Source organism: Monopterus albus, unplaced genomic scaffold, assembly GCF_001952655.1.
Source record: "Monopterus albus unplaced genomic scaffold, M_albus_1.0 scaffold419.1, whole genome shotgun sequence".
In the NCBI taxonomy this organism is placed as follows: Eukaryota; Metazoa; Chordata; class Actinopteri; order Synbranchiformes; family Synbranchidae; genus Monopterus; species Monopterus albus.
The window spans coordinates 196,655-224,052 of record NW_018128299.1 but is presented as its reverse complement, the minus strand read 5'-3'; the positions used below and the strand labels follow the sequence as shown (position 1 = coordinate 224,052).

The window sequence follows — 27,398 nt, the reverse complement described above, 5'->3', positions numbered from 1 at the left end:
AAACTATTCCCTTTCAGATCATCTTATTCTCCTCTTACGTGTAGTATGAAATGTTTGTCTTCAAGTATGAATAAAGAGAGAATGGCTAGGAGCTAAACTGTCAAATAACAAGTCAATTCATAGATATTGGGTCAGGTTGTGTGTTGTGTCTAACTGTCTTCCCCGTTTTCCCCCACACCCTTGATGAGCCGTTTATTTCCCCTTTTTCCTCCTGGTCCACGGGGCTTGGCAAAGGCCTGCTTTAAGGTGTGCTCCATTGGGTGGACCTCCTCATACAGGAAGTCTTCTGTCAGGCCGTCACCACTGTCTATCTCCATCTAAGCAGACACACAGAATAATAGATGAATTGCTACTCTAACAGTTTGTATAAATTATACCTTTAGTGATAAAAAAAAAAACTGACTGTGTGTGTTAGTCAGTTTGTAAGTGGGTGATCTTAACAAACCCGCACCTTTTTGGTGACCTCCAGCTGGTAGTCTCTCTCCACCTCATCCAATAGCCTGTTCTTGCAGCTGGAGTACAACATCCTTTCCTTGATACTACAGGTGTACCCAGGCATCGAATATATGAACACTGGAAGACACATCATCCGTTAAGTGGCTGATATTTGCAAGTTCAGTGGATCAGTTTTAACTACTTCTCTTTAGACTGTGAACATAGAAACCTGTCTCAGGTGGTGCAGCTTACAGCACTCGAGCATCCTAAGGGAAATTCACTGGACCTTAATCAAACAGATGTAGGAGTACTTCTGTTGAAAATGCTCAAAGGTATTTGTTTTGAAACGTTTAGTAAATGACATACAATCACTGCAAAAAATAGATGAATTTTGTCTGAAAGCTGCAATTAATTATATTTTTTAGCCACTTGAGGGCAGTGGAAGAACTTGAAAACACATCACATAAAGAGTCAGTGCCTTATAAAGTTGAAATGGCTAATGTGATAGTAAACTGTTGTCTATTTACACACCCTGCAAATATGGAGCAATATTAGCATTTATTTGGAGTCATTTTTGTTCACACCTGATGAATGTAAGCCCAGTATTTACTCTCCTTTAACAGCACAGTCCAGAAATACACTAATTCTCTGTTTGTCATTAAAAATGAACCCTTTCACATTGTATATACAGTAGACATTTGATCAACTGTTAATATAAAAATTGTTTAATTTTGGAGCTGGGACAACCGCGTGATGCTACCTGACAAGGAGGTGAGGTTATGGAAATTCTAAGACAAATATACCAAATGAACACCCAAATGAAGTTTAGTGCAGGTGGAGTGTATCTGTTTCTTCTTATATATGACTTCATTTTTTTTGATAAAATACCTAATTGAGATGGAAAACCTCTTTTATTCTTTTTCTGAAAAACTCTTTTAACAAAAAACTAATTTAAATGATTTTTAATATTATTATTCCTATAAAATCCACATTGATCTACCCCTTCTCTTGAAAATAGATAGAAAAATCATATCACTTGACATTTTTATATGATAACTGATAAGAAGAGAACTTAATGTGAATTTCCATCCCTGGGCCCAGCACTGCACCCACACCATCAGCAGGACTGTGTACTGACCCAGAGCCTCATGCAGCTGGCCCTGATGATAGTGTTTGAAGATGAAGAAGTGGTATCTGGGGGAATCCGTAGGAATCCTGTATTGAAGCTCGTGAATTTCTGTAGGTTTGGTGTGAACCAGCTCAATGGTCTCCTTCTCTACATCCAGCCTCTGCAATACAACATACACAAATAAGCTTTGTTCAGTGGTCAAGTCATGCACAGTCAGTTTCAGTGACAAATGCTGATGCACAGTCTGTTTAAAAAATAGATCATTATAGCTTGTTTTTTTAAAGGGGGTATGTTAAATGCTGCACACTGTGTAATAAACACAGGCTTCTGTTAGGGCTCACCAGCTGTATGTAGTTGATGCGTTTCTGCTTGAGTTGCTGCAGAGCTCGTTTGGTCTCTTCTTGTAATGGAAATGCAAGACCCTGAAGAGTCTGCACCCTTTTGTCTAAGCCAAACTCCATTGTAACCTGCACGATCAACAAAACATAGAGAACACTGTGCCTATATATTTTTATGCCTAACACATAATAAAAAATTAAATACCAGAAAGTCAAAAAATAAAATTTGTGCACAGAACTGAACAAACCTTCGCTCGTGCTGTTGGAGTTGCAATTCGTCTGCGTTCATCCTGCAGAAATATGAAACCGTTTTTAAATCTGTCCTCTTTCTTTTTCATGCACACACACTGGAATTTATATCAAGAGGAAAATATACATACCCATACAACTTTATCCTGCAGGAAAAAAAGTACAAAGATACACAATAAATACACATAAATAAAATGTGAGGTAAGCAGTTCATATCATATTCAGACAGTGTATATAGTTTAAGCTCTACCTCTGTGACTTTAATTCGTTGTAATTCCAGTTCGGCTGCTGTGAGTGGAGCTGGAGAGGCACGGGAGGATAAGTGTCGCAAGTACCCCTGGAAGCACAGATCCTCCTATAAACAGACACCATCCGGGTTGTACCCTGTCACCAGCAGAAGAACGTTCACTCACTCACTCACTGGTTTTCATATTGAGGGGATTTTACCAACCTCGACTGTGCCAAACATTTCGTCTTTGATGTGACCTCCTCCAAACTCTTTCTTCAGTGTGGCACGGGTTGCTGCATACATCATCTTCTGCCTCACCTAGAGGTTGTCACAACATACAGGAGGAAGGCTTTTCATGCTTTGGATTCCTGTAGTCTTCTGTTTTAGTATTTCTGTGGGTTGTGTTGTGTTGAGTGTGTGGGTGATATCTGTATACTTGTAGGATTAGGTTTGTTTTTTTTTTTTTACATTTCTTATCTAGTTATTGTATATTTGATTGTAGTTATAATTTAACACAGGTGTAATACCATATAAATAAGAAAGAAAAAAGATCACCTCGTGCTGACTTTTTGGGTAAAGTTATTTGCAGTCAGTAAGGTGGCAAATGTGATGATGTATTTTTGCATGAGGCCTTCATCAAAGCATCCAAAGGGTCAGTACGTGACATGAATGGTGTTTTATCCCCTTTGCCTGAATTTGTTCTTTGGGAAGTACAGATACATTTGTTCTATAAGGCAGAGCATCCAAATGAACTTCAGTGCAGGAGATGTGCACCGATTTTATCACATAAACCATTACTGGCCACTTTATTAGGTACACTTGGACAATTATATGCAATTCAGTGCAACACGTCCACCTTAACATCTGTGTTTATGAAGCTCAAAATGTTTCAGTTTTTGGTGAAATTGTCATAAATGTATAAATTCTATTGTACTGGACTACATTACATTCAGACCCCCTCATGAAGCTGGAAAGGACAAAAAAAATATAGACACCTCTGAATGTAATGTAGTCCAGTACAACACCACCTTTAGGTATGACCTCAATAATAAACATATAATTGAAATTATACATTTATGACAATTTCACCAAAAACTGAAACATCTTCTTGAGCTTCATAAACACAGATGATAAGACCGAAGTGTTGCACTGAATTGCACACAATTGTGCAGGTGTACTTAATAAAGTGGCCGGTGAGTGATTAATAAATGCTTTTTTAAAATGTTAAAATTTATGTGCCTAGTAACAATAACCACAATCAAAGTCCAAGCTTGTAAGTCTGGTTTTACCTACACATAAAAAGTAACTTTAAAATGTTACCTATGTTTAAATTGCATGATAATATTACAAATAGACAAAATAAGTAAGTAAATGTGTCTTATTCTTAGTTTACAGTAACGTCTGAGAAATGACTAATATTGAAATTGGTTGATCGGTGACGACATACTGGTGATTGGTCAGGTGACCAGGCGATGAAGATCCACTCATATCCCTGTGCATTCTGGGAGTCCAGGCGGTAGAGAATGTAACACGGCTCTTGAGGCGTGAGCAGAGGAACCAAGAACTGATCATAGTCTTTGTCCCAGCTCTGTGCAGGCTCTCTGTACAAATCTAGCACCAACTCCTCTGTGGACAAAAACGTGTATGAGCAAACACATCTCAGGTTTTAGGTTTACTTGTGTCAAATCCTTTTGAATATGAGAAACAGAGTGTGTTTACCATTTCTGATGACAATCTTCATTATTCTGAAGAAACCTCCCCTTGCTCGGGCCAGAAACTCTTTCAGCTCAGGTGTTGCTAAAGTAACCAGATATGAGAGAGACAAGTCAAAACTGAGGACGGGGGGTTGAAAGCAAGAGAGACAGAGTTGGGTAAGTAAGAACCTGAGACTCCACTTCAAGGAAAAAATCTGATCCACTGCCAGATAGTCACATTGTCGCCTAAGGAGACTCAGACAGGGTACATATGTATGAAATGATCACTGAAAAATTTTGAGTTTGAAGGATAAATAAACCTCACTGTTTCCCAATTTTCAAAACGTTGAAGGGTCGATTGTTAGTGAAAACAATATTAAGCTCTCCGTTTAACTCCCTTCTTCTCTCTCGCCATGGTTACCAAACACTGTGGCCTCATAAATGATGCAAGATCAGGTGAGAAAGGTGAGAGAGGTATGCTTCCGCCAACCTGTCCTCCTAAGCTCCAATTACCAAATGCCATAACACATACAGCACGTATGTAGCACTTAAAATGTCAATAAATGTTTGTAGGTGCTAGATATCATGATCACAATAAAGACAAAAAATTTATTTATGAGCCAGTGTAAAACAGGCTTACAATCTTAAAATGTATAGCTTTCAGAGTCTGCAATTATACTGGCTACAGGTAAAATGGTTGACTTTAAGTGACCATGTCTGGATGATCTTTGAGCACCTTTTTAGAGGATAACCTAAAACACCAGTGCATATCATCAGTGAGATTGTGATGACGTTATTAGCACCGGCACAGCTCAAAAGCTAAAAAGAAAATGTGTAAAAGCAACTAAACTGAATTTGACTAAAACAGAATGAGACACTCGTAGTCTTTTGCTTTAAGAACATGTACAGAGTTTCCCTTAAAAACAAAACAAAAACAAACTGAGCATACCGTTAATTCCAGTTTGGTGTGACATCTTTTGGCAGTCAGTTTTCACAGCTTCACACTCCTCTCTTGCAAGAAGGACCAGGTTCAGGTCTCTGTGTCCTCGCTCTTCTTGCTCAGCAGATAGGCTGCCGTTCCACTGATGGCAGACAGACGGACCCACCACTGACATAAACGCCTCGAGGGTGACTCGGGAGACTCCTAACACTTGAAATACAATCTGCGGAACAGTGGCTGATGAGTAATAACGTGCCTGTCAGTGGATATGCCACCCTAACCACTGATCTAAAACTCTTTGCGTATCAATGACCACAACTTTAAAAAGTCTCGGTGGGGGGGAGGGGGTACCTCTTCCAGGCTATATAATGTCCAGGGTGTGAGGGACAAACCGAGCTGTACAGAAACACACCGCTCATGGCATCAGCACCACGTTTTCAAACACTATCAGTGTGCCTCATGTAATGACATTTTATCACTCCATCACACAGGGTGGATGATCAGCTGCATGATCTCAAATTCCAGACACCTTCTCATAGAAATGTGACACTAAGCAAGAATCTGACCGCTACATTTCAACGTTGTTGCTAGACAAACTGTAGGGGGTTTCAAGTATTTGTGGTCAGTACATTTTGTGCATTTTGAACGACAAGGTTGCAATTAAAAGTTGATGAAAATACAAGACAGGTTCCTCCAGCGACATCTGTGCTACCACTGTTAAAATATGAAAATGTTAAGTTTGTTGTGGAAGGATACAAACACAATTCATTCCAAAGTGTAAGAACGGGAAGAACTGGCTACTGAATGGCCTGTGTATAGACCTATTACTGGCTAATGACACACACACAAAATAATAAATACAGTCACTGAGATAACACACAGGATGATAATGTGGGTGGGGGGGGGAGTAACTGCATGTGAAAAGTTAAGTGGGTGAAAATCTGAGTGCCAGTTCCTTAAACTATCACAACTTATGCATCTGTCTCTCCCTCCACGCACTTTATGTGGACACACGCAGACACTCGGAGGTGGGTGAGAGAAAGATAAGTGTGTACCTGTGAGGTTACCTGTAATGGGATCATCCATTATTCACTCAGTGGTGAGTACACAACCCAAGCATCTATACATTATTCAACAGAGACCCCTCCCCCACCCCCTGATTTCAGGAAGACACACTTTAGGTGCACAAAAAAGATAAAAACACCCATTCATCAGACTGATTAAAGCTGCCAGCATTTCTCTCACGCTCGCTGGTATGTTCACAGATTGGTTTACTGATGGAGTGAACTTCTGTTTGCATTTGTTCGGTGAGCTTCCCTAAGTGATGAGTCACTGTTATATGAGCCACCAACACACGGATCCTATAATGTTCGGAAACAGATCAGTTTGTAAGGAGTCAGTATTATTCACCATGTTTACGGTTGTCATCAACTTGTGGAATCTTATAATACACAGAAATGTTTTTTTTATCCCATTAACTGGTACTGTATAAAGCTGAAATGATTAGCAGATTAATCAGGAAAATCCACAACCATTACCAATTAATAACCCGTTGTCATTTTTCAAGCAGAAATTACCTAATTTTTCCAAAATCAAGCTCCTCCATTGTGATTATTTGTTTCTTTTTTGGTTTATGTGACAGTAAACTGAATGGACCTATTGGTTGGACAAAACCAGCAATAAGAAGAAGTCTCTATGGGCTTTGGGAAATTGTGATACAACATTTTCTAACTTTTTCTAAAACAAATAACTGATTAATACAAAGGAAAGAACCTCAAATTATTCTATAAAGAAAATGACTGTCAGTAGCAGACGTAGTAATCTATAGAGCGCCATAGGGATGATGTTTTTCTGTAGGACAGCCCGGAAGTTAGCATCGCCCTGGTTCCCTCAACAAAAAGCCAGTGGGATTTTTCCATAAACCTTTGGATTATTGCAGAAAATAAGATCTCTGACAAGCAACAGTTTATGACACTTGCATGTTTTGTTCAGCAAGATAATCTTCACAACTGAACACAACTTGTGTAAGATTTTTTAAGACCAAATACGGTCACCAGAAGTGAAAAGCTATTGTTAAGTCTATAAATAAATTACACCACGGTCCGACGACTTCAGCGTCACCACCACGGTTTCCAACTTGTAATTTGATCTATAGTGCTTTTCTCTTCTACAAAATCCTTTCCTCTTAGCGTGACCTGATCCAGGTAGTGATCATGGCTGCGTCTCTTAGTTAGAATAGTTTGCAAGTGGGGCAAGTTTAGAAATAATGAGTAAAGGTGGGCTAGTGAGTAGATGTTTCCATGTTCGTTGTGGTGACGTGCAATATTCCAGACAGCCTCTGTAGTCTCATTTAGCCACTTGTTAGCAACCACCTTATTTAAGTCATGTAAAAAGATAAACAAAAATCACAAGTGGGGTATTTACTGACATATTTTATTGCATAGAGCAATACGTGAAAATGTTTTGGCCTTGTGTTAACTAGACTTTTAAGTAAAAAAAAAAAAAAAAACTCACTGACTTCAGGCTGAGGGAACCAGAAGTGCACATATGCTAACTCAGTGCCATGTTTTAGGACTCACTATAACAAGATTTATATGATGCATGACAAAAGTAGGTATGGAAAAATTGGGTGAAACACTGTGACTCTTATTAGCTTTTTAAAAGTTTATTATCAAATCTTTAAACAATTATGAATTAGTTACAATGTACATAAAATATGAAAAAACTGAGTAAAAAATATTAACTGACTTTAAATGTACTTGAACTGTGGAAAAAACAGCTCTGAATAGGAGGTATGCTGGAGTTAGTTTTTTGTTGTCACAATGGCATCAGCCCTTAAAATTACTGTTTGCAAAATATCTAACCTAAAGTATAAAAAAAACATGTTTTCTTTCCAAAATACTATTAGGCCACATGGTTCTTGATATGCCAGAAATGGCAGTCTAACACAGAAGGGTATCCCTCGTGTTATTTGAGGACTCACTCTGGCAACGTCCCGCTATGAATCATCAACACACGGGAGCCAAAATGTCTGTTGAGAGAACCAAAGAAGAAAGTAAAAATCAGTACTCTGTTCTTAGCTGTTACGTCCAGTAGCAGCTGATTTGGTGTTCAATCGTCTCACCATGTTAGTGCAGGCACTGGCAAACGTCATGTATCTGGGATTAAACTGCAGAGTGTTGATGGGTCCTGAATGTTTCCCGTCCAGCACAGCCACCTTCATCCCACTGTCAGTGCTCCAGACATGGACTCTCCCGTCCTCTGAGCCTGCACAGGGAGACACATTTAAAAACAGTCACAACAGAAATCTGACAGGAAGAGACGCAAATATAAGGCTGAGGTATTTTAACTGACCGATCATGATAAACTGTGAGTCAGGAGTGAAGCAGGCCTCCAGCGGGATGCCTCTACTGTTGTTGTAGCCCTTCAAGTGGGAAAACAGGAACACCTTCAGCTACATGAAAGTAATTGTACTAATACACAAACAGATATGATTCAGTAGGTTTGTGGCAATGTGATTTAAGTACTGTACGTATGTCTCTTACAGAAAAGGTGTGCACCAAACAGCCCGTGAACGCATTAAGGACACAAACCATCCCTCCATTTGTAGAGATGAGAATCATTTTCCCATCATTACTGAACTTGAGTCCTGTCCAGTCACAGACACGATGTCTGTTAAACTTGGTCTCAAAGGTGGTAAATGGGCCCTTTTCACAGATATTAAAAAAAAGAAATGTCAGAAAAAACAGCAACTTTATGATGGTATTTAAGTACAAACACAACTGTTAACACAATGAATTTTACCTTGTCAAAAGCACGGCGGTCATATAATTTAATGGCTTGTGAGTCCACCCCTGCAGCAAATATCAGTCCATCAGGGTCAAAGGAGCATACAGGCTTTCCTAGTGGATTAGTTAGACCCTGAAATACAAACACACAAAATAAATTTAAAAAAGTAAGATGTAGCAACAAAAATTGGGGATTTTAACTGACATATGTTAAAGTGCCAACACCATATTTCAGTCTTCCTAATTTATGAGTTGTGTCTGTATCATACATTGTACATGTTAATGTCTTTCCTTCCATTTAGTCTTTGTTCATAACATTTTGAAAAATGTAACATTCTTCAAAATTGTTTTTAACTACTGTGTGTGGGTCCAAATTTATGAGAGAGCTGATCCAAGTGTAGGTCTGGTTCCCAAAGCTGGTCTGGGGACACCCAGTGGTCAGAAGGACAGATGTTAGTAATAGGTTATACAATAGCTTGTTTTTTTGCAGGAGGTGTAATTATACATTTCAGTTATTGCCTACAGAAAACACAGGAAGTAATTTTCCAGCCTGTTCACAGACACTCACTTGACAGTTTGGAGAGCGCAGGTCCCAGATCCGGATCGTCCTATCCAATGAACTTGAGACAAACATATCATCCACTGGTGACATGGAGAGAGAAATAACTCTGAAAACAACAACAACAACATAAACTAAATTTAACCATTAAGGTATAAAGAACCATTAAAGATAAGCTCCAATGAGACTAGAAAAGACCAGATAAAAGGAAGTCAAACCTAAGGATGAATGTGGAGAACTGTAAAACTAGTTGCTGGGACAGAAGTAAATATAATAATATTCCAGATTTATGCTGTGCACGAATGCATTTTTAAGACTACAACTTTGTAAAATATATGTGCGTAAATGTGAACATTTTAATTAGCATATTAAGATAAGGTATAGATAATGGATTTGAAATACACTTAACAAGCATGTTGTTGCTTCTGGGTTTAGTATAGTGAGAGGGCCACAAGTGTTGGAGAACAAAAATGCATGCAGTTCTTCTGCTTGTATTTCTCTACCCAGCACATGACAGGGGGTTTACATTCTTTAGCAAAATAAACTGTTTTTTTCTACCTGCACCCCCGTGTATCTGACACTACATTCTCCTATTCTTCTTTGGAGTCCTTGTGGTTTAGGTGGTCACATGTACTCACCTCGCAGTGTGACCTGGGAAATAACGGATGTACTTGTTGTCAGTGAGAGACAGATATCGAATGGTATCTACAAGACACAAAACCACACTTTGAGTCCAAAATTTGAGTATAACACATGCATTTGAATTCTATTTCCCATCTTGTTGTTGACTGGGTGCTTGGTGCCAACAGCTGACATTCAGTACTGAGTTATTACCATCTAGTTTGTTTGAGCTGTAGACCACTGTCTGTGTATCTCCATGAGTGTAGCGGATGAGGTCTACTCCATATTTCTTGCTGAACAGGGTCCGTTTGGGTCTGAGAGAGGACAGAGAATAATAAACCCCAATCACTTGTTTACCTGGTGCCAGTTAACATGCAGCTCTTCTATTCTCCATCACTAGTTTCTAAAAAACACATAGGCCATAGACCTTCACCTAATGTCAAACATACATTTAGGTTGTAAATGCATTATAAATAGAGATTACTCAACCAGTTATTTACACAGGAACCACTGGTGTAAATACTGGTTACTTACTTTCCCTCCTGGATGTCATATAACACGATGCAATCGTCGTCGCTGCTTGATATTGCATTTTCACCGTTTGGGCTATAGTCCACACAGTTGACTTTCTGTGAATTCTCTCTATATGTCCGAGCAACCCTGAAACTCCGTAATACGCGGTCTGTGATCCTCATGCCTGAAGATGTATAGTTCACGTTACTGTGTAAAACCAAACAGTTGTTTATCTTTTAATGGCGCCTGAGAGTAAATTCTGTTGTTAATTTGTTTAAACAATGAATGGGTCCTGTATTTCTGGATATCTGAAGCGAATTCGCTGCTTATATTCTCAATAAAACAACAAAATACCGCAATTTACAACAAAATACAAATCCTGAGGTAAAAAGGATACCGTCCGTGTGTATATACACACATATATGTCGTAACCTTCCGTGTGGGCGGTGTTTTACAATCACCATTATATCCAGTTGCTTCAAAGGGCCGAGCAGTGGTAGAGTAAAAAACGAGTATACACTGTAAGATAAAAAGGAAATTACGACACACCACGAAAAATGTTTTGTATTCATACTATTGAAACACGCCTACGGTAATGAATGTTTTTGTTTTAAATACGGCGTCAGAGGTCTCTTTGTAAATATTGCATAGATGCACTTAATCTGTTAATTCAGATATTGGCGTTCTTTGTTCCTTCTTTCACACAGATGAAACTATCGTCCACGTTTTAGGACTGTAACCTTCAGACTAAATGCATGGTATACGTTAATAACCTTTAAAACAGAAAATGAAGCAGCTTATATATTAAATTCAAATCATGCATTTATTTCACTGAACGAGTGTAACAAAATCCACGTTAAAACTATCACAAATGAGTTATTCTGTATTTGTGGAAAATAAACTTTTAACACTTTTATTCTGAAAGGCGCGACCAGGAAGTAATTTTATGGAGAGCAGCGCGTGTTTCCTTTGAGTTTGTTTCCCTAGGCTACTGTCAGCTAGCCGCAAGCTATGAACAGCTGTAGAAAAATATTCCGTACCAGCAAATGGAGCTCCGGCTTGAACACCTTTCTCCCTCTGCTCAAACCGTGCACAAACTGCCGCCAGTGTCCGGAGGTAGCGCCATGCCTCAGCCGGGGCCAGGCCACCGCCACCGAACACGCTCCGGGCTCCGACACAGAAGAGAAGCCCCGGCTGAGAGCGATCGACCTGGCCAGGAAAATCCAGCAGGAGAAGGAGAAGGAGAAGGAGAAGGAGAAGGCGAACCCCCATGCTACAGAGGCACCGATGTCCGCCCAACAGAAGAGAGTGATGGAGCTGAAACGATCAAGTCTGCAGCTTCAAAATGTTCACCCCAACGTGCTGGCCAAATACCTCCACAGAGGCGTGCTGTACCAGGATAAAGATGTAGTTGTCATCAATAAGCCCTATGGTGTCCCCCTCCGAGGTAAATCAGCAAGGGCCGTCTAATTACACATTTACGCTGATTTAATTTTCACCGCTGTAAAACAGTAAAACAGCCTGGAATGTGTGGGATGTGGTTGGGAAAAATATTTAATTAAAACGATGAAACAATCGATTAGTTGATCTACAGAAAAAATGGTCATTTTCAAGTAAAAATGCCAATAAATGTCTGATTTCAGATTCACAAATGTCGAAATTTATTGCCTTTTTCAGCATTATGGAAGCAGCTGAAGATGAATTTCATTATCGATTAACCAAATGATTACTTTGTTTAATTAATGACGTAATTTATGAATTGTAAAAAAAATTTAGATAAATGTCTGAGACCTTGTATAACATCTTGAAATGTGCTGTTTTGCCCAGCCAACAATCCAATGAAATACACATATTTGAAAAAGTGGGACCAGCAGCTATTTGGTGATTTTAGTTTAATAAGCATAGTTTTTGTGAATATTTGTTAAATAACATTTTGTTAATTGACTGATCAGTTAATTGTCTATTTGTTTAAGCTTTTTTCAGTTTTTGTCACTATAAATTAAATATTGTTGTGGTTTTTTGAGCAAATAAAAAAGCTATTTGAAGGCCCTGTGATTCATCAGGTTATGATAATAAATGCTGTATGTGGCCATGTCTGAGACAAGTCATTATTGATTATATCAGCTTGCTGTTATACATAGGGCTGTAGTAGACTGCTGGTATCTAAACTTGACATTGTGGAGTATCAATACTGGAGGTGTCTCCAATAACAATTTCAGTTATTGAATATTGGCAAAAAAGTTAAATTCCAAGTTGAATTGAGAGTATATAATTTGTTGTTGTCGTTGCTGTTTGTCAGATGACACTGGGGTCATGTCCATCGCTTCTGTGCTTCCTGTCCTCTCCAAAATGATGGATGGGATGAAGATCAAGTCTGACTCTCAGCTGTTCCCCTGTCTGGGACTGGAGAAGGAGGCAACAGGAGCTCTCCTACTAGCCAGGAGTGAGGAGGCAGTAGAGCACATATGTAACATGCAGAGAAACAACGATGTGCAGAGAAAATACTGGTACAGTTTGAGGATATAGAATAGCTGTGCATCTCGCTATTTAGTTAACACCCCATATCACAATTTATATCCAGGTGTCTGTCGGTCATTCTCGTATTCACTGGTCTTCCCCAGGGTCATCACAGTCGGTGTGCCTGTGCCATCTGAAGGAATGATCGACATTCCCATCATAGAGAGAGAGGTCACAGGCCCTCAGCCACACTACAAGGTGTCTCGTCTACTGTGGTTTTAGTCATTAAATCAGTTCACTGAAAAATGCTAACAGTTCCTTCCTTTTCTTTGCATCATGGTATAAATTGAACATTTTAGTTTTTTTTTTGCTGTTAGTGACAATGAGTCATTAACCTTTATTGGTTAGTTACATGTGAAGGTAAATTACTACACTAGTCAATGAATAAAATTGATTCGTTTTGGTGTTATGGTAAAACTATTTACACACAGTTTTTCCACTCTCATGGCTTCTTTTTAAAATTTCAGATGGCGTTAAGTCCCCTTTTCAGAATGAATGATGCAGGCGATGGTGTGACCAAAGTCCGGAGCCATCGTGAAGCCCATTCTGCGGCAACAAAGTACAGAGTCCTGGACAGCAACAGCGGTTGCAGCCTTGTGGAACTCCAGCCTTTTACCGGTAAAGAAGACTGTCCTTTTGGGAAACTCATAAATTACTGATAAATGAACTTGGTAAAAATCTCTTTGGGCAGACCAGACACAGCTTTTTCTGTTTCTTTTCAGGAGTGAAGCACCAGGTGAGGGTTCACATGGCATTTGCTGTGTCATGCCCCATTCTTGGTGACCATAAATATTCCCATTGGAGTAAACTGGCACCGCAGGTAAAATATGTTTACACTGTACCACAGAACACAGGGTGACCTCAAACCATGTAATAGTGGGAACATGGTGTCCACCTGGAGATTACTCACAATTGCCTTTTCCAGCCAGTGCACTCTACTTTAATCTCCCTCCCACATTGCAAACATTTTGCTTCGGTGACAGCAGCTTTTATGGTGTCAGTGATTCTCAAACCTGCCTAAGTTTCAATTAGCTTCTGATCATGTTTTAATTCATTCACATGGGAATGAAGTTTTTGTTGTTTGCACTTGGGTACATTATTACACGTACCAACGGAACAGGATGATCACATTTCTACAAGGGCTTGGTTTCTGTTTTGTCACCAGTTACTAAATAACTAAACAGTACCGTTTTGTCCACAGAAATTACCAGAACGAGTGTTGGGAAAGCTCGGCCTGGAACAGAGCAAAACACGCTATGTTCCTCTGCATCTGCATGCTCGACAGCTGATCATGCCAGGAGCAAGTGAAGCAGAAATCAACGTGTCTTGTCCCCTGCCTAAATACTTCACACAAACACTGAAACGATTGCATCTAACTCTTCCTGATGAAAAGGAGGATAAATAACATCTTTACTTTTTGTCTCTGCAATCCAGTGGATGTCTGCAAGTAGTGGGCATCAGCTGTGAAGGATTTCACATTGCTTCATGGGGAAAAAAAAGACTAAAGTGTCTCCATGGGGACAACAAAGTATATTGTTCTATTCTATAACCATTTAAATTAAATGGAAAATTATATTAAGCTGGGTTTTTGAGGGGCTGTCGTGTAAAATGATCAAACAGAAGAAACTGTGTAGAAAAAGACTATGGTTGTAAGAAACACATTTTAGTGATAAATGAAGCAGAACTATATTACGTCTATTTGTCATTAATGCACATGTAAGTTCTTTGTAGCTACCACTAAGTGATGGATGCTGTTAATGTAAGAAGTCAAGCCATATAAAAGGTCCGCAACTAATCTGCATTTCAAATAAGTTGCATTTCCACAGACAACACAGCCCTAAATACTTTTCATTTTTAAATTGACATGTCTTGATATTGCATTAGCTAAACAAAGATGCTTCAATCTGCATATCCTGTTTAATACCCCTACTACATATACATAGGTACATATAGGAATATGTTGCCAAAGATCCTAGATGGGTGTTTCAGTGGCTAGCATTGACCTGAGAAATGTTTCCAGTCTCCTGACTGACTAAAATATAGCACTTGATCTTGTGAAAATCTGAGGTTCAACTTGCTCAATGATCCACAAGCATAAATGTCATTTAAAAAAAAAAAAGCCAGGCACGAGTTATTCAGCTTTGAACATGTCGATACACGATCCAAAACGCGGACAGTATACAAAACAAGTCATGAGCAAGAGTCCCGGTATCTGTCCACCTTAATGTATCATAATGGGACCTCGAAGAGACATAAGACATGGTTAACTGTAAGATTAAGAAGTGTTAAGGGTTAAATATTTTTAAATTATATTGATAAAATGAACTTTTATCTGAAAAAGTACCACCTCTGCTCAGCTGAGGGAGCAGCAGCCCAAGATATCAATCATAATCCAGCAGCGAAGCTAAAGCCTCACTTAATTGCCAGTCCAGAGGTTACAGAGACAACGGCTTATAAAGGCAGTAAAGAAGAGACAGGTCCACCCAATCAACTGAAACCAGAAAATGTATGGAGTGCAATCACGATATGCTCCTCAGAAGAAACTTGTTTCAGATGTTACTCCGTTTTATTTGAGATAGATTTATAGTCAGTGTGGGTACTGCAGAGCCAGCAATCACTGACTCACTCTCAGTCTAGCCAATGTTCTCCGAACCAGTGCCGATGATGTCCTGGATCTCTCGGACCACGATGAGACGAGCCAACATTTGCTCCACTTGCTGACCTGTGAGGGGCTGAGATGAGTACCACATCGGGCTGTTGGGTGCGACGACAGGCTCTGGAGTCATGTAGTAAGCATCGTTACGGCCTTTAACGCTCTGAGGACTGGATAAGGGAGTCAAATATTTTGTGAGTGAAGAATAATTCAGTTAAACTGGATTTTTGTGATCGAGTGCCACTTACCATTTGAAGAGGTAAAAGTCGTAAAGTTTAATGGGACAGCGAAGAGGATTTTCAGGATCCTCGACCTGCTCTTCGTACATGTCATCAGTTCCTGAAAGACACATCATGCAACAGGTCACAAGAGCAAATTCTACTGTCACCAGACCTTAATGTGACACTAACTGTACTGAGTACCTTTTTGTCCAACACTGTGTGAACCTTGTGATTTGAGAAGGCGGATACTAGAGGCTTTGTCCTTGACATTAGCGGGGTTCTTCCTCGTGTGTCTTAACACCTTAGAAAAGGCTACTTTCATGTGCTCTTCAGGTGTTATTAGGCCGAAAAACCTGTGATAAAAATATATTTTTACCACATTGTGTTTACATCTAAAATGTCTGTCATCATAAAAAGCAGAATCAGATCTTTTAGTGCTGAGCAGTGGCTACTTACTTAGTGTTAAAGTACATTAGAGTTGTGAGCAGAGTGGCAGGTGAATGCGCGCCAAGCTGTTTACACTCCCACAGCATCTCCTCTGTCACATGACTTGGAATAATGTAACCTAAGGTGAGAACACACAATAAGCTAATCTTTCCATTTAAAAACATTTAAGTGTAAATTTTGATTCTCTCTTACCTAACGGATGGATACTGGGTTTCCAACCCTCCAAGATTTTGTGTAAACACTCACAGAAGCGTGTGTAATATGGATCAGAGAAAATATCATCCACACGTCCATTTTCGGAGAGATACTATAGACGGAAATTCACATATATAACTTCAGATAGCCCTCTGGCATATTACATCATCTTTATGTTTGAGCAGGGTGGTACCAACCTTCTGTATACACAAAAAGATGTAATACAGAACATCGGGTGCAAACTGTTCATCTTCTGATCCTCGTGCCTCCTGTGTCATCAGGGAAAGACCCAGGTTTAACTCGGCTACTGCACTGGACACCAAGTCTTCTTGAAAACGCAGGGGCTGTCGACCTGGACATGGTCATAGAGACATGACCAGAGGCAGAGTTTTATTAGGGCTATACATTTAACATGCTTCACAGTTTTAAGCACAATAAAAGTTAAATATCTTACATGAACAGCTAACACATCAGGAAAAAAATAAAAATGTATGGCTTCTGGCAGGGTTGCATGTTTAATATTTTTGTGAGAGTGATTTAGATCCCTGTGTGATCTCGGTCTTGTGACAATGATTTTGCTGTGTTTGCATGAGCAGTGAGATCCCCTACATTAAAACCAAGTGCTCCCTTTTCTCCATTTTCTCGCTAACCTGCATCAACCCGTAGCAGGAAGGGATTACATCAAGTGACGAGCTGTTGACAGGAAGAGAAGACTGACTCAAAAACTAATCCAAGATGTCTGACATTGCAAAAGATATTCTGTTCCCTCCTGCAACTATTTTTCAAACATTGCGCTGCCTGCTCTGTACACCTAGTGCCGAATGGCAATTGAGCCAGAAATAAATCACTTTGTGGTTATTGACTAATGCAGCTTAGCGATGAAAAGGGAGCGTTTGATTAGATGCAAAGCATCTCTGTGCTAATGCAAACATGGCAAAATCAGTCATGTGAAACTAAAACTGCACAAGGATGTAAATCACACTCACAAAACGATTAATCGTGCAACCCTCGCTTGCAGTGGTTTAAGTAAATGCACTAATGTTATATATCAATACTGTTTGGCAAATGTCAAATATGAAACGTGTGTTCAAATTAGTTGACTTACGTCCAATGGGTGCAAGCTTCGTATTTTCCTGCTTGCTTAGCTCTGCGTTTTTTCGCTTCACCCAAAGCCGCCACACCTCCAGGCCCTCCTCTGGCTTTAGACAGACAGGAACCAAAATCTCTGTAGGCGGTACAGCATGAGCCTCAGTTTCTACTTGACCCTACACAAGACCAAAGTAAAAGTCATATTTAATGCTTCCTGGGACAGAAGGCAGTCAGGATAAAGCATCTTAATAATCACAATTATAATTCCCCTAGTAGTTTAAAGAAGTTCTATTATTTCATGTGTTATTTTTCAAGACCAGTCTGTCCAAAAAGGTCCAAAAAACAAGCAAGTTATTTATTTATTTTTTAAGTGTTATTTCCAAGCAACATAGAGCAAACAAGATCAGGGATAACAACATAGTATTTAAAAGGTTTCAAACACATCGCCAACTTAGAAGTGGTAGATTTAATGTGCCGTTTTTAGAATTTCCTGACTACAAGGATACACATCTGCCGTGATTGTCATTCTCATCAAAGCACTAAAGTTTATCTTAGAAAATAGGGCACAAAGCACAGGATAAATTCCATTCCAGCCATACTGCTGTAAGGAAAACATTGGTTCTAACCTGCAGATGGAGCTGCTGTTCCTGTCCATCTTCTCCCTGGCTGTGCTGTTGATTTGGGTCCCATATGTGTACTGACTCAGTAGTGTTGTAAGTCCCTCCGACAGTCTGCACTGCCACTGGGATATGAATGTTCCCGTTCATGAACTGTGCTGGGAACAGGGTCTGTACTATTTCTTCCTGTGTCCCAGTGGAGGACAACTGCACATCTGCAGATCTTGAGGAGGAACTGGGGGAAATTTTTTCCTTACCATTGGCGGTAGTAACTTGCACTGTGCTGTATGTCTCCTGTGGTATGGCAATGTGAGTTACACCCTGTTGTTGCTGAGTGGAGTACACTGGGATGGTCCAGGTCTCACCCGTGGGACCTGTGATTGTTCCTGTAGTACTGTACAGTTGAGCACTGTCAACAGTGAGCAGATCTGGTCGCAGGGACACGTAGCTTTGCTGCTGTCCTTGAGGGATGGCAAGAACCGTGGCTACCTGCTGACCCTGTGGAACGGCATAAGAAACAGCAAGAGGGACATCCACCTTACGCTTCTTGGCTGGCTGGAGAACAGTTGAGATAGTGCCGGACCTCCTTTCTGCCTCATTAGAAGTGGCCTGCTGCTGGGAAGGAGACATGGCCTCTATGGTATGGATCTGGATCTGCTGGCCACCATGTAGCTGAATCTGCTGGCCAGCCTGAAGTTGAATCTGCTGGCCCCCTGGCAGCTGAATATGCTGTGCTCCTTGTAATTGGATTTGTTGGCCACTTGTCAGCTGGATTTGTTGTCCTCCAGCTACAGCTGCAACTAGTTGTGCCTGTATCTGTAAATACAATCAGCACCATGAACAAAACAGCAGAAATGCATCACAGGGATGCACTTGATGAGGGCGACCGAAATGAACACTGTACCTGCTGCTGCTGCTCCTCTGTGAGCTCTCCATGGTGAACAAGCTGGGCGGTTGAGATTCCCTGTAAGTCCTGCTGGGAGGGGGAGGCCACCTGAAGAACCTGGCCAACTGTGTGGCCCTGCTGTTCCTGGATCTGAACCTGGCACACATGTAGAGCATGGAAAAAAAAAACTGTTATCAAACACATCAAGAAATAACATACCTTACTGTTCACTGACACACTGTGAAATAGTCCATCCATCCATTTTCTTCCTCTTATCCAAGATTGGGTCACAGTGGCAGCAGGTTCAGCAAGGTAGTCCATACGTCCCTCTCCTTGGCAACATTTTTTCAGCTCCTCTGGCAGGATTCCAAGGTATTCCCCGGCCAGATAAGATGTGTAACCTCTCCAAGCGTGTTCTGGGTCTACCCCAGGGTCTCTTACCAGTTGGACATGTCTGGAAGACCTCCAAAGGGAGGCATTCTGATAAAATGCCCAAACCACCTCAGCTGGCTCCTTTCGTTGTGAAGGAGCAGCAGTTCTACTCCGAGCTCCTTCTGGCTATCCAAACTCCGCACCCCATCTCTAAGGCTAAGTATGGTCACCTTGTGAAGGAAACTCATTTTGGCTGCATGTATTCACGATCTTATTTTCTTCAATCATTACTATTCAGTAATTACTTCAATCACCTATTACATAGGTGAGGACTGGAGCATAGACTGATGGGAAAATTGAGAGCTTTGCCTTTTGGCTCAGCTCCTTCACCATGACGGTCCGGTACAATGTCCGCATTACTGCTGATGCTGCCCCTATCTGCCTGTCAATCTCACACTCAATTGTACCCTAACTCATGAACAAACTCTGAGATACTTAAATTGCTTCATCAGAGAAAAGCTACCGGACTCCAGTTACAATGAAGTTAAATGTAACTTGAACAATAAATGGCCTTTGTGTGTTTTTTTTTGTGCTTCTGGATACTGCCAGACTTTCTTGTCTTGCAGTTTATACATGAGAAACTGATATGGGCATATTAACTAACCTGCACTTGAAGCTGCTGTTCAGATCCTTGATGCACCGACAGCTGAGGTGAAATCTCTGCTGAGGTCACCTGCACCTGTCATAAAACATGTACATACATATGCAAAAAGTACAATAGACAGCACAAGACCGGAGAACCATGTTAATATTTTTCAGAATCTGCATGCCTCTCACCGGGCAAGCCAGCTCTAGGAGAGATCCAGCCACCTCTGTGCTGTCTGTGTAGATACAGTTGGCACCCTGCTGCTGGTACACCATGGCTGTGGTGGTGGCTGCCTCTTCCTGCTGGCCGAACTCCTGCAGCACATCTGGGCCCTTGGCAAGAGAGTCCAGAAACTCCTTCATCCTGTGCTGAGGCACAGTGCGGGCCTTCTGCCGCACATATTCATCATAGGGGACCACACCACCCTCCTGCTGGTCATTCATTGTCACGGATCTAGAAAGATGAGAAGGGATTTTCATAAGTAGACTATAGACTGCAAGTCCAAAACACGTTACATTTATAAGGGAATGCACAGAAAACACAGCCATCTGTAATGAAGCATATTCTAAGAAAGAGGAGGGTTACTTTGCAACTACAATTATAAAAGCACCACATAAGCAAAATAGTGAGATTTAGATCGTTGCTAAGTGAAAGGGACACCAATGACATAACGTTAGTAAGCACCACGGGACAAAGTGCATTTTGACTAGTAATACAGTGACTATGCTACTATGGCTCAAAACCATGGCTAAATTTATAATCAGAAGGCATTTTTGGTGAGCTATTTAAAGACTCAATGATAAATGAACCAACAGTATGTTTCCCTGACTTTGTAGACTGTTTTATTAGTCTACGTTAGCTAGCGTTTAGCAAGTTAGCTTCACAATGTTATGCCACAGCCCATAGGGGATAGTTGACTAGCTAGCAAACGCTACCTGTATTTGTCCGTTAAATACTAATGTAATGTCTGCTATACATTATGTAATAAACCTGCATAGTATGCTCACGGGGTAAGTTAACAGACACCAAAGCAACAGCCCATTCATTACAATTACATGACGCTACCTAGCTAATCATTGTGCTAATGTTAGCTAGCTAGCTAGCTCGATGGCTCAGGATCCCGTCATGCTACCTTAAATAAAACGAAATCCTCTCCTTTCCGCCAAGGCACGGTGTTTAAAACTATAAAGCCGATAAACGTCCAACAGCTACCACCAGCATACCATTCGCGTTGCTACATAATGCACCTAACAGCAGTGCAATCCCGCAAAACAATGCTGATTGGATTGCGATAAATTTTAACAGCAGCAATGAGCAGGCGAGGTCTCTGACGTCTGCTTATTTCAGGGTGAGATCCAGGCTGCTGTCGGCGTAAAACTAGTTCCCCAGTTCCATCAAAGCAGATATTTATTTATCCAGCACAATCCCAGGTAATATTAGTACAACCTACACCACACAATAACACACGAAAAACGTCTTCACTGTTTATTCAGTGAGATAAACAATGACGGAAGTATAGGCCGCGAACACAACGCGATTCCTCTTCAGAGCGCTCTGTAAGGCAACAGCCTGCCGCGCTGTCCTGTTAACAACCTGTATGTGCAAGAACCCAGTTCTGTCAGTCTCTGCAACTGTGAAATTAAAACTGAAATTACATTCAAACCCGCAGTGTGCATAGCTCAATGTACAGTACGCAACAAACTGTAATGATGCTGGTCTGATTTATTAATGTTACTGTTTAAGTAGGACAGAAACATCATCAGGCTCTGTGGTTTATTTGAAGACATAATATTATACTATTATTAAATTATCTATTGGCTATCATTTTCTTTATTATTTGGCTCTGAATAGCTGAAGGAAAATAATAAGAGAAAAGTGATAAAGGCACTCAGCCGCTGCAGTGTGATAGATAGATAAATATTATTATTTTTGTTTTGTTTTGTGTTTTATATGGTAGTTAATTAGACTTGCAATAATCTCTGTAGGTCACAATACTTATGAGATGTTTGAAAACTTTGGAAAAAGTTGGTAATGGACATTATTTTGACAGACTACCTCCTCTTTATTTCACTATTAACTCTTTGCTATAGGAAAACCCAGTTTCAGCATGAAACCATTTTAAATGGACAGCTATACAAATATAAAGTGAAGCAGTGTTAAAATGCTTTCCATAACGGTTCCAGTAAAGCCCGGTATACATTTGATTGCATGTGCCTTTAACAAACTCGAACTTCCCCAGTCTGCCTTAAAGAGCCAGGCATGTGCTACTGAGTGCCTCCCCCTGTTTGCTCCACAACAAACTGCCTCTCACCCCTCTTAAGGTGGTCCAGGACAGATGTACTGTGTGCATAGGCTGTGTCCTCTACGCACTGGATAGGAAAGAGTTAATTCCCACACACCGGGACTGGTGGAAGTGGTGGTAATGGTGGTAATGTATATTAATATATTTCCTTTAATAAATTTGTTCACACAACAATAATAAAACATTAAAACATCATTACATTCATCTATGTGGTGACCATGGCTGGCAGTTTCATACATTTTACCATACAGCATGCAGAGCATCTGCTGTCCATATATCATATCATGGTTGGAAAATACATAGTTTTCAAACTAGTAAGCCTTATTGCCAACCTGGCATGAAACAGTACTACAGTGCTTGTGTCTAGTTGGCATCATGTTATCGCTTCATGTGACTTTGTGCCACTGTAAGATTCTTACTGTAATCCTTTTGATTACATTAAGAGATTTACCTTAATACGACTGTTGTAGAGAGAAGCAGGTGCAGCTTGTAGAATTATTTTAAATAATAGTCTATTATGAACAAAAATGTTTTTTCTTTAAGTCTCTATATGAAAAAAAAAAAAATACCAGAAGGGCAGGCATTTCTTTTACTTTCAACTCTAGTATTTAAGCCATGCTCCTTATTTGTGCAGGTGACAGAGTGATGGGAGGGTGCCAAGTAAACAGCCAGTATATAAGAGGAATAAGACTTCAGTTAGAAGGCTAGATGGCTGTGAGCATGTCTGTAAATTCAGTGTCTTGAAACCAGTGTGATGCGCTTTATGTTCCATATCAGAAATCAAATGTTACGCACAGAGCTGGAGTTGGAGTGCAGTACATGACACACTACAAGGAAGCAGAGGACAAGGAATCACAGGTACATCTGATTTTACTGAGTATTTAAATGTCTGTGGGGGTTAGTTTATAGCACACACTGTTTTTTTAGAGACTACAAAGAGCCATGCATGTAACTATCTTTTTGATTGTTGTTGTATTTGTATATTGACAGGGTTTATTTGTTTTATCAAATAGTAAAGCTTCTCTATAGTAAGCTAGCACACAAGGCATTGCTTAACCTTATGGTTTATGTTGTGAACTGTTTAGCATCTCAACTTACTAGAGGATGCATTAAGGGAAATTGGTCACCTGCAAGAAATGTTTGTCATGCTAAAATAATTTAATTATGCATAATACTCCATTGTTTAACCTTTTAGGTGTTTGTGATTTTCTTTTCTTATCCTGTGTGATCTGCATATTACTGAAGTTGCATTTTGACATTTGGGACAGATCAGACTGGCTCATTCGGTTGTTTTGCTAGTCTGTGTTGTGTTTTTGTGGAGACAAATAACCCACAGCTGTTGTAGTGTGCAACCCCAATGGATTATACAGGGAAATTATAAGATTGAAACACAAGATTAATTAGCTGAGACCCTGTGTGACTCTTCACTGCTACCTAGCCTCTGAAGTCTTTCTACTATCAACTTTTTCACAGTTATGTAAAATACTGCAATGCAAACATTGGGCCGCTGTCCTGCTTGTTTTCCAACTATCCCTGCCTGACCTGCTGCTGATTACCTGGCTCAGGTGTGTTCAGCCAGTCAGAAGCTGGAAGATACCAGTTCACTTTATTTTTCCTCACTCCACTTTCATCTATGATGGTCAGGCAGGGATAGTTGGAAAACAAGCAGGACAGCGGCCCTCAAGGACTGGAATTGGTCACCCCTGGTCTAATTAGTGTTTGTAGTTAATCAGATGTGAAATCAAATGTCAACTCTTCCTCTTTTTTGTTGATCTACAGGTCTTGGTATTTCAGTTTAGGTAACCAAAAATGGGGTGTTCACCTTGGCTCTTCATTACATTAACCTTGTACCTCACTTCACTTGGAAGCCTTATTCAACCTTCACACTCTGAATTAGTCTGAATAAGTCGACGCATAGTCAGAAACAACAGTTCTACTCTGGACAACTTGAACAGTGAAGAAATCTTCCATTTAGTGAGCAGTGGTAACTTTGTGGAGGGCAGTGGCCCTAATGCTGAAAGTATAACGACATAGAAGCTCACCAGTATGATGGCCATTCCAAAGGAGCTTGAGCATGCCAGCAGCAAAAATCGTTCTGGATCTAGAATCACAGTTGCGACAACAGCTGCACTCACTCTACACCGCTTACGTGACCAAGGACCAGAGAAAGTTAATACTTCAACTGCAGGCCACACTCACCCCAGTATAGACATCATCTCAGAGGAAGCTCTCTTGGAAGGCAGCCACGTAACAACTGAGGAACAGTTGAAAGAGAGCCATACATCCACAGTAAATGATGACTTTCTGGATGGTAAGTAAAAATGTGAGTTGAAGTCAGACATATACAGCATGTCCTTGTCCAAATTACTTTTCTTCAACAGTTTCTGAGACAACATTGAATTATCATAATTAGATACAGTACAAAAATCCCCTTAATTAGCCATATATTAAAAATACAGAATAGATAAGTTTTACAAATCCACCATTATGAAAGGTGCCAAAAATTGGAATCATTGCAAATTAAGTAAAGTGACTGACATTGGATGATTTCTCTGATTACTTTCACAGTCACTCTTTGAGCTTGTGCATCTGTCTTGAGGCTGTGAGGTTTCTAAGAACTTTGCATTGTTACAAATTCTGAATTGAACTCTGCTGTATGAAAAATAAAACATTTCCTCTTTCTGTCTCCTTCAGGTGGGAAGAGTCTTGAACTCCCTGTCCAAACAAATGTGTTTACATCTATGAAGAACCACAACTTGTCAGGGTCTGGAAGTCCCTGTGTGCTTGGTCTTAGACCTTGTGTTGTTCTTGCAAACTTTAATGGCACCAGTCTGCTCTGAGATGACATGAGGCGCACACTGGCATTTGCCTGGGAGTTACATGTCTTTGGATCTGCCAGCCTTTTCATACTGATGGCAGTCCTGGTAGCTTTGGGAATGACCGGTGCATGCACTCTTCCTCATCTCGTCTATGATGCCCTCCCTTTGGCAAATAGTCTCCTGTTTATGGGTGGTACTCTGCGTGGTGTCTTCTTTCTAATAGATCCTTATGGTACTTGTCAGATCCTTTCTCGTTCTACTCTGGCAGCTCTCCATAACGTTCCCCTGCAGCTTCTTCTGTGGGCCCAGGGTGCCCTTGCTCTGCTCTCACTGAGAAGTTTGAAATTATTATTTTTTTCCGCTAAAGCTGCAGCACTCATGGGTGGTTGGAGGGCTGGCTATATCACACTGCACTCCATTACTGGTAGCTGACCTATACTCTTCAACTTTATCCCCTGCTCTCCCTCTGTTGTTGCAGACCCTGTCCCTCTGCTGGGGTGTCCCATTCTGCATGGGAATTCTCACAAAGTCTCTTTCTCACTTACATCCCTTTCTCAGGTCCTCTGTACCTCAGTGGGTTCCTTCACAGAGCACTGAGAAGCCAGCAAAGAGGGTAACGGCGGTGTGTGCCACTCTAGGGGTTCTCTGCTGCAGCCTTCATATGTACAGTTTCCTCTGGCTTTATGGGCTACTGGGGAACTGGAGGCGCTTTGGCTGGGGCTGGTGGATCAGTCAGTTTTAGGCAAGAATCCTTGAGTTAGCTTGGGGATTCTCTTTGGTTGTCCTAGGATCATGGTTCTTCTGGATGCCCTCCAGGGTTCATTCAAGAGGTGATTATAGACAGGGCAGAAATGAAGTGTCTACATGGCTGGATGAGAAGAGCTTGTGGGGTAGGGTTTAGGCCAACGTATGGAAAGGGCCACTACGACAATCAGAAAAAACCTGGGAAGACCTGATGCCAAATAACTGGCCAAAATATAACCTGTCTAGAGCCAGCATCAGCAGCAATGTAATGTGTCCCTATGATGATCAACCATCTACCATTATCTCAGCATACAAGCCTGATCCTGTTAGCAACAGTAGCTCAGACTGTCAGACTGCATTACTGTGGCAAAAAGTCAGTGAACACAAATGTATTCTTTCACTTATAGAATTTGACATGAGGCCCCCATCTCCAATTCACCTCAGGCGCAGCATTGACTGTGCCCTTCATCATGGACAGCTTGTAGCAGGAGCCCTGTTCACTCCTCCACCTCCCTCTTGGACTCAAACCGTGGGCACTGATGGAAATGATAGTACAACATTCCCTCCAGCGGATGAGTGGATGTTGAATACAGAGTCTATTTCCACATCTCTCGACCATTTTCAAGCTAAAGAGCCCATACAGTCACCCAGTGCTACCACTGATTTTAATGGTAGCACTAGGTCTCCAACCACTGCACATCAGGAAGCAGAGTTTAATTCAGCACTCTCAGCAGTGGTGAATCAGCATGACTGGTCTGATAATGAAGTAACAGACCTCTAAGCTGTCTCCTATGTCAGGAGTGCCAATACTAACTTCCTAATATAAATCATCTAGCCTTGGTGAAATGGCACTATTATATAATGTGGACACTACTGCTCTTGCAAGACATTATCTCATCTAGGCAAAGATTTACTTAGTCTTAATCCTGTCTGTATACTAGTGGCTTAAAATGATCAGACTTCAAATATTCAGCACAAAAGAGCAGTCAGAATCAAATATCCTCCTCAGTTTTACTTAGTTGTGTATGTTTTGCAAAAAGATACAATAAAGATAAAAGTGGGGGATGGCAGAAAAACTTTTGATCCAGTTTATTCACTTGACTTTCATTAGATCTTCTGATATACAGTGTTTTCATGTTTGAGAAATATTGTATTTAACCCTGCAAATTGCAGCTGGAATTATTCTATTATGCTTTTGTGTGTAGCAAAGGTTGCAAAGCATGAATTCATTTCTGAGGTCTTTGATGTGTACTCATATCAATTTGCTCAAAATGTGGACTTTAAAAAGCAGGCTTTCTTAATTACCTTCTTAGTTGGAACAGTTACAGCTAGCGTCAGTGCATTTTCACTTTCACTCAGTCCATCCAGTGTACTGAAACAAATCCTGGTAAAAAC

General features: G+C 40.6%; 3 protein-coding genes and 1 long non-coding RNA gene across 7 annotated transcripts; 2 read left to right on the top strand and 2 right to left on the bottom strand.

Annotated features, from left to right (window-relative positions):
* Window positions 1-45: 45 nt before the first annotated feature.
* LOC109951932 (WD repeat-containing protein 82-like) lies at window positions 46-11,618 on the bottom strand. 2 transcript variants are annotated; one of them, XM_020586702.1, is made up of 16 exons: window positions 11,536-11,618; window positions 10,517-11,014; window positions 10,196-10,296; window positions 10,000-10,066; window positions 9,371-9,470; window positions 8,819-8,935; window positions 8,560-8,721; window positions 8,369-8,438; window positions 8,139-8,281; window positions 3,828-4,001; window positions 2,603-2,698; window positions 2,402-2,506; window positions 1,906-1,986; window positions 1,574-1,724; window positions 452-573; window positions 46-317 (listed from the first exon to the last, which is right to left on the bottom strand). In XM_020586702.1, the coding sequence occupies exons 2-16, from the start codon at window positions 10,675-10,677 to the stop codon at window positions 150-152; spliced, it is 1,818 nt and encodes a 605-aa protein (XP_020442358.1). In that variant the 5' UTR covers window positions 10,678-11,014; window positions 11,536-11,618; the 3' UTR covers window positions 46-149. The 2 variants fall into 2 exon arrangements, with proteins under 2 accessions (XP_020442358.1, XP_020442357.1); XM_020586701.1 differs by lacking the exons at window positions 46-317; window positions 452-573; window positions 1,574-1,724; ... (2 more) ...; window positions 2,603-2,698; window positions 3,828-4,001 and adding an exon at window positions 7,543-8,045 and having other exon boundaries at window positions 11,536-11,595.
* Window positions 11,067-15,131, top strand: rpusd4 (RNA pseudouridine synthase D4). Its single transcript, XM_020586700.1, has 6 exons — window positions 11,067-11,942; window positions 12,795-13,002; window positions 13,117-13,210; window positions 13,480-13,630; window positions 13,735-13,832; window positions 14,214-15,131. The coding sequence occupies exons 1-6, from the start codon at window positions 11,507-11,509 to the stop codon at window positions 14,415-14,417; spliced, it is 1,191 nt and encodes a 396-aa protein (XP_020442356.1). The 5' UTR covers window positions 11,067-11,506; the 3' UTR covers window positions 14,418-15,131.
* Window positions 15,132-15,231: 100 nt separating this feature from the next.
* Window positions 15,232-21,750, bottom strand: LOC109951929 (glutamine-rich protein 1-like). 3 transcript variants are annotated; one of them, XM_020586698.1, is made up of 12 exons: window positions 21,589-21,750; window positions 20,330-20,591; window positions 20,157-20,231; window positions 19,139-19,276; window positions 18,244-19,050; window positions 17,634-17,793; window positions 16,726-16,880; window positions 16,526-16,640; window positions 16,343-16,451; window positions 16,088-16,239; window positions 15,914-16,004; window positions 15,232-15,835 (listed from the first exon to the last, which is right to left on the bottom strand). In XM_020586698.1, the coding sequence occupies exons 2-12, from the start codon at window positions 20,579-20,581 to the stop codon at window positions 15,646-15,648; spliced, it is 2,244 nt and encodes a 747-aa protein (XP_020442354.1). In that variant the 5' UTR covers window positions 20,582-20,591; window positions 21,589-21,750; the 3' UTR covers window positions 15,232-15,645. The 3 variants fall into 3 exon arrangements, with proteins under 3 accessions (XP_020442354.1, XP_020442353.1, XP_020442355.1); XM_020586697.1 differs by lacking the exon at window positions 21,589-21,750 and adding an exon at window positions 21,271-21,582; XM_020586699.1 differs by lacking the exon at window positions 21,589-21,750 and adding an exon at window positions 21,146-21,209.
* LOC109951933 (uncharacterized) lies at window positions 20,615-27,078 on the top strand. The gene is made up of 5 exons (XR_002273679.1): window positions 20,615-20,914; window positions 22,460-22,566; window positions 23,218-23,298; window positions 24,220-24,751; window positions 25,135-27,078. It is a non-coding gene; the product is annotated as an uncharacterized LOC109951933 (long non-coding RNA).
* The last annotated feature ends 320 nt before the right edge of the window (window positions 27,079-27,398 follow it).